At 52.0% G+C, this 6,816-nt stretch overlaps 1 protein-coding gene across 1 annotated transcript; it reads right to left on the bottom strand.

Annotated features, from left to right (window-relative positions):
- Positions 1 to 1,140: 1,140 nt before the first annotated feature.
- LOC103213950 (somatotropin) lies at positions 1,141 to 2,639 on the bottom strand. Its single transcript, XM_007959726.1, has 5 exons — positions 2,630 to 2,639; positions 2,199 to 2,359; positions 1,873 to 1,989; positions 1,605 to 1,766; positions 1,141 to 1,341 (listed from the first exon to the last, which is right to left on the bottom strand). Exons 1-5 carry the CDS (start codon positions 2,637 to 2,639, stop codon positions 1,141 to 1,143), a joined length of 651 nt encoding a protein of 216 aa, XP_007957917.1.
- Positions 2,640 to 6,816: the final 4,177 nt, after the last annotated feature.

Here is a 6,816-nt window from a genome sequence, read left to right as displayed (position 1 = left end):
CTTTGGGCTAACCAGTGTTTGTGCATAGAATGTTTTCAATATGTTTCATTGCCAATGTTTAAAAATCACATTTCCCGTAGAATCTGGATGTCCCGTCAGTCCTGAAGAGTCAGAAGGTCTGGCAGCCCTGCCCTGCGGTCTTGAATGACAAGGTGGCGAGGTCCCCCCTGAGCTGGAGCCTCTGTTCTTGTGCTCGCCCTGGTCCGCACCCTCCATGTTGTGTGTGTCACAAGGAGCCTGAGTATCAGTTGTGATTACGGTATTCCCATCCCACCAGCCCTCGTTACTTATGTAGTCATCTGTCTGGCACCTGCTGGCCCTGAACTTGAAACTCTTCCACTTGCCTTGCCCTAACTCGATCCCAAACGCTCTGGTTCTATTCTCCTCAAATGCATTTTTGCAGTTTTTCCCGAGTGGAGCAAAGGTTAGCATGCTTCGCTGCTAACTGAATGGTTGGAGATTCTTGTCCACCCTGGGGTGCCTTGGGAGAAAGGCCTGGCAATCTTCTTCCAAAAAAAACAGCCATTGAAAACCCTAAGGAGCATGGTTCTAAACTGACATGCATGGGGTCACCACGAGTGAGAACTGACTCCATGCAACTGGTGTTCCCATTTCTCAAGAGGAGTTGTGCATTACCTTAGAATCTCTGCCCAGCAGTCATTCTGTTTGCTCTCACTGTTTCCTCACAGCTTTACAGGCACAGGGCAGGGCATTTTGCTTCAGCACTTAATAGCCTGTCTTGCTTTCATTTCTTCCCCTGCTTGGGGGGCCTAGGTGTTGGCAGGGGAGGGAGAAAGGTCTTCAAGTACTTTGTGGGGGTAGCCCTGGCCTGTGACTGCCCAGCAAGTTGGGACCCTGGACTTGGGGGTGGACTTAGTATGCGGTAGAGAGGAGTGAACCTATCAGCTTGTTCTGGCCCAGGAAGGGCTAGGTCAGTGATGTTTCAACCACCCTGGTTCCCAAGAGACCTTCAGGTACCTTCCCAACCCACCCCTCGCCCTGTACTGCCCCCCATTACAGAATGACGCCTGCTCAAACAATATGATGCAACTTTATTTTATTAGGAAAAGGGCAGAGGGCAGGTGGAGGGACTCTCTAGGGGACACAGGGAGGTCTGGGGAGGGTAACAGACGGCAGCAGCTAGAAGGCACAGCTGCTCTCCACGAAGCGGCGACACTTCATGACACGCAGGTAGGTCTCCGCCTTGTGCAGATCCTTCTTGAAGCAGGACAGGAGCCCGTAGTTCTTGAGCAGAGCGTCATCACTGCGCAAGTTCGTGTCAAACTTGTCATAGGTTTGCTTGAGGATCTGCCCGTTGCGGGGACTGCCATCTTCCAGCTCCTGCCAAGTGCAAAGGAGAGAAGGAGAGGCTTTGGGGGGCTGGCCCCTCCCTTCCCCCTCCAGCCTTCCCCATCTCCGGGGCTTAGGGGGAAAGGATTCAGGGCCAAACAGAGAAATGGGGGTGGAAGAGAAGATGAGTTCTTCTAGGTCAAGGCCAGACAGTGAGGAGACCAGCATGAATTCCCTCTCCTGCCCCAGTTACGCTCCCCCACCCTCAGCTAAGCCAGTGGGGACCCAGGGCTGGGACCCACAGCCGCCCTCACCTGCATCAGGGCCTGTATGCCTTCCTCCAGGTCCTTCAGCTTCTCGTAGACGCGGTCCGAGGTGCCAAACACCAGGCTGTTGGTGAAGACTCTGCTGAGAAACTGCACTGGGCCGAGCCAGGACTGGATGAGCAGCAGTGAGAAGCGCAGAAGTTCCATGTCCTGTAGGCAGAGGGCCAGGCTAGGGACACCTGGGTGCGGCGCGCGGGGCCAGGTGGGGACACTGGGGACGAGGGAGCCACTTCTCAGAGAGAGGGGGGCCACTCACGGATCTCTGCTGAGCCTCGTCCTTGCCTGTGGGGGCCGGGATGGTCTCGGAGAAGCAGAAGGCAGCCTGGGCGTTCTGGATGGAGTACCTCTGCCCCTCAGGGATGTAGGCCCGCTCCTGGGGAAGAGACCCCGGCCAGGTCCAAACGAGGGCACGGCTCCCATCATTATTTTACAGATTGCCCTTGGTTTGTCCTCATCAGACAACACCTCCACTTGGATGTTTAAATAACCCTAAACATGTCAGTTTCGTCCCAGTCCAAGGCCCGCGGAGATTCAGCCCTTTCTGTCCACTGCCCACCCGGTGCCTAGGCCTTGGGGGCTTACAAACTCCTTGTAGGTGTCAGCAGCCAGCTGGTGCAGGTGCTGGGCCCGGAGCACGGCGTTGGCAAACAGGCTGGACAAGGGCATGGCGGGAAAGGCGCCCACTTCCGGAGGCCAGGACTGGCAGAGCAGGGTGAAGGCCAGGAGCACAGAGGTCCGGGTGCCTGGGAAGGGACATGAGGGCCAGGGAGGGCTGCAGAGCAAGAGGCCGAGGTACCTGCCAGCTCTCTCCATGCCCCAGCGGCTTTTCTGTTCTCCTCCTCTACCTCCCAGGGAAGGAGAACGTTTTAAACCTGACCAGGTGTCTGAGTGGAGATGCCCGTCCTCATGTCCAGTAGCCCCAAACCCCAAAGTTAGTGCCCCAAGCCTACCTGCAGGGCCCACCATCTCCCCTCAGTACAGCCCAAGCCCAAGGGCTTTCTTGGGGTGCTTACCTGCAGCCATGGCAGCTGGGTGAGCTATCTGGGGAGTTGGGTCCTGGGATCCTGGCATCGGTCCCTCGTGGGCTCTTTTTATACCCTGCTCCCTTCTCTCTCTGCCCCTGCCCCCACCTGTTTTCTCTATACATTTATGTATGGGGCCACGGAAGGGCCTGTGCTGATGGATTATTTAGAACCTCCTCCCACTTGTCCTGTTCTAGCTCCTCTCCTGGGGTCATGTCCCCTGGGCTTGTCATCTTCCCCTCCCCACTGTCACCAGCCCTGTGAGGCTTGTGTACCTAGCTTGAGAGCACCACCCAATCTGTCCCTTTTTCTAAGGGGGCAGGTAGAAGGTAGTACTGACTTAGTCCAAGGCACTGTAGGACTGTCCACCAGAGGGAGGAAGGCCCAGCCTGGTTCCCCCAGGGGGCGCTATGCTATGACATCTGCTCCTTGAGAGTGGACCCCTTCCCTCCTCTCCATTTCTTTCCTCCTACCTATACGAGTCCCTCCACTCACGAGAGAGAATGTGTGTATTGGGAAAGGGGACAAGAACAGCAATAGATTCTGCAGTTCTGAGCACAGCCCCAACCCAGCCTCTACCTCCTGCCCCTGTCATATCTATTCTACCATCTCCGTGCCCCCACCATTCTACCACCTGTCCGGCCTGGGGCAGCTGGCGGCAGTACTGATACCGACCACTGTTGTTGTTGTTAGGTGCTGTCGAATCAGTTCTGACTCATAGCGACCCTACGTACAACAGAACGAACCCCTGCCTGGTACTGCATCATCCTTACAACTGTCACTGTGTTTGAGCTCATTGTTGCAGCCACTGTGTCGGTCCATCTCACGAGAGTTGTCTTCTTTCCCACTCACCCTCTGCTTTACCAAGTATGATGTCCTTCTCCAGGGACTGGGGCCCCCGATAACAGGCCCAAAGTGCATGAGATGACATCTCGCCGTCCTTGCTTCCAAGAAGCATTCTGGCTGTCCTTCTTCTAAGACAGGTTCATTCGTTCTTCGGGCAGTCCATGGCATATTTAATATTCTTTGCCAACACCATATTGAAAAGGCATCAATTCTTCACATGCATATGAGGTGGCTGAAAATACCATGGCTTGGGTCAGGTGCACCTTAGTCCTCAAGGTGACATCTTTGCTTTTTAACACTTTAAAGAAGTTTTTTTGTGCAGCAGATTTTCCCCAGTGCAGGACGTGGTTTGAGTTCTTGATTGTTGCTTCCATGGGTGTTGATATTGACCACTAGAGGGCACCATACTTATATACATACCCATTGCTGTGGAGTAGATTCTGATTTATAGCAGCCCTGGTGGTGTAGTGCCTAAGGCTCTTGACTGCTAACCAGAAGGCTGGTGGTTCAAACCCACCAGCCACTCCTCAGAAGGAAGGTTGGGCAATCTACTTCCATAGTGATACCACCTCAGAAACCCAAGGAGGGGTCGCTATGAGTCGAGTCCAACTCTACGGCCCATAACAACAACTGTAGGATAAATTTGAACTGTCTCACAGGGTTTCCAAGGCTGTAATCTTTATAGAAGCAGACTGCCTCATCTTTCTCCCATGGAGTGGCTGGTGATTTTGAACCTTTGACCTTTCAGTTAGCAGTTAACCACTGCATCACCAGGGCTTCTTAGAGGGCACTAACCCTACACAATTCCTTTCCCTCCTCTCCCCCTGTTTCCTCAGGTCACTGGGGGCAAAAGACCAACATTTGGGAATTGTCCTTGTTCCTTGGACCAGCCACAGAGATGCAAACCAAGACTCAGAAACCCCAGGAATCACAAGTTCTTCCTCCCGCCGCCCTGCCACCATTAGAAATAATCTAAAAGTTGGAAAGAGTCCTGGAGGTCTTGAGTCTCTTCTCTGGTGTTGGACCTCAAGGTACAGCACCTGAAAGGTGCTTGGCCCAGTCATTGAAGTCACTTCTTCTTAATCTTCACATTCGTATCAAGCTTATCAGTTTGCAGAGAGCTTGCCTACAATTCTCTCGTTTGACCATCACGACCATCCAGTGAAGGAGGTATTACTATCAGCCATTTAGCAGAGCAAGAGACCGAGGCTCAGAGAGGCTGACTTGTCTGAGCTACCTCAGCCCAGGTGGCAGATCTCCAAAGCTTTCCTTTTCCTTTTACACTATGTTAACATCATCCAAAGTCCACTGGGTTATTTTAATGGAATACGGGAGTCCTGCCCTTGATTACAAGGGTCCCTTTGTTCTCTCATAAGGGGCAGACAGTTTTCCCTAGTTTCCCAAGTGACAGTGGTCCATAGACATGTCGGTGTGCACACGGCAGGACAAGATGAGGCCAAGGAAGGCTTGGACTGCTGCCTTCCACCTTCCTGGTCCCCAGATGTGGGCTATTTCAGCACCTGAGCTCACCAGCATCAAAATGCCCAGGGATCAGAGCAGGAAAGAACACATTCCCCTGTGTTTAAACCTCCCATCCCTTGAGGTGAAGAACATTTAGCATTTGACCCTGTGGGAAAACAAACAAACAAACAAGCAAGCCCTTGTTGAGGCTGTTGGTTGGTTATAGTGTTGGCAAACGACGACTGTTGAAAAGCTACGCCCCTGTGGCCCTGAGTGCTTAGGCCTTGCTACCTCCCTCTTTTAGGACCAGAAGACAGAGCTCCCTTTTCTTCCTGTCATTCCCAAATCATAGTCCAATTGGTGCCTCTGATCTGTTATCTGCTGGGAGTGCTGGGACCTCTGGGAGCTGCTCTCCAGACAGGGCTGTGGAAGGACTAAAGAGGAGTGTCATCAAAGATACAGGCTTAAGGAAGGTGGGACCACATGGATGGTGAAGGTACCCCTCTCCTGTCCTTCTTCCAGCTCTACCAAAGAGGATTCAGACAGGAAGTGGAGGAGGGGCCCTGAGTCCTTCTGTCGGGGTGAAGGGGCACTGTCGTGCAGTTCCCCAACCATGATAGAGGATTTTAGCTAAGGCTGAGGTGTGTGTGTGCACTTTGGACAGGTAAAATCTTCCCCTAGGAGTGAGGACAGCAGGAGTCAGAGTTGGAAACATCTCGATGGGCACATGAGGTGATAAATGGAGAAAATATTTAAGTTGTCCAGGGTTTCATTTTATTTGGGGCCACACCACAGTCAACGCCTATGGAAGCAGCAGTCAAAAACTCAAACAATGTATTGCATTGGGCAAATCTGTTGCAAAAGACCTTTTTAAAGTATTAAAAAGCAAAGATGTCACTTTGAAGATTAAGGTAAGCCTGGCCCAAGCCACAGTATTTTCAATTGCCTCATATGCATGCGAAAGCTGGACAATGAATATGGAAGACTGAAGAAGAATTTATGCATTTGAATTGTGGTGTTGGCAAAGAATAAACAATTTACCATGGACTACTGGAAGAGCAAACAAATCTGTTTTGGAAGAAGTACAATCAGAATTCTCCTTAGAAGCAAGGATGGTGAGACTTTGTCTCGCGTACGTTGGACATGTTATCAGGAGGGACCAGTCTCTGGAAAAGGACATCCTGCTTGGCAGAGGGTCAGCAAAAAAGAGGAAGACCTTCAGCAAGATGGATTGATACAGTGGCTGCAATGGGTTCAAACATGCAATGATTGTGAGGATGGCACAGGACCCAGCAGTGATTCATTCATTTGTATATAAGGTCACTATGAGTCAGAGTCGACTCGATGGCACCTAACAGCAACAAAAGGTGTCCCCTAGGAGTGAGGACAGTGGGGGCCAGAGTTAGGGGCATCTCAATGGCCACATGAGGTAGACACGAGTGAGGTGTGGCCAAGGCTGCCCACCAGGCAGTTACTGGCAAGAACAGGTGGGATCAGCAGGTTGGAGAGTGGACGCCTCCTCTCACCACACCCACTTCTATTGACCCCAGACTGGTTGGTCCAGAGGACTCCGGGGACCCCTGGGGACCTTTAAAAAACATGTTTACAAACTGTTACCAAGGCAACCACCAGAACCCAAAAGAGAAGAACTGAAGAGTACACATGTGTTGGGGTGGAAGTTGGGACTCTTTTGCTCAGCTTGGACTTTTCAGGACCTTTATTGATGGAGACACACCCATAATTCCTTGCTAGTAGACAGATTGGGACCCAATCGCTGCCTCCTCTGGGTTCAGATGTTGCCTCTGAGTGGCAGTGGGGACAGGCTGTGGTTAGCATTTCTGATGTCAGCCTCAATCATCTTGTAGTTTTTA

The sequence above is a fragment of the Orycteropus afer genome, unplaced genomic scaffold, assembly GCF_000298275.1.
Source record: "Orycteropus afer afer isolate SDZICR_OR568_19922 unplaced genomic scaffold, OryAfe1.0 scaffold00018, whole genome shotgun sequence".
NCBI lineage: Eukaryota > Metazoa > Chordata > Mammalia > Tubulidentata > Orycteropodidae > Orycteropus > Orycteropus afer.
The sequence above is the reverse complement of the archived record's forward strand: the minus strand, read 5'-3'. Positions and strand labels throughout refer to the sequence as shown.

Coding starts and splice junctions, on each gene's coding strand:
- LOC103213950 (XM_007959726.1), bottom strand. Junction 1,990..2,198: donor CTGACACCTACAAGGAGTTT/GTAAGCCCCCAA, acceptor TCTCTTCCCCAG/GAGCGGGCCTACATCCCTGA. Junction 1,342..1,604: donor GCATACAGGCCCTGATGCAG/GTGAGGGCGGCT, acceptor TGCACTTGGCAG/GAGCTGGAAGATGGCAGTCC.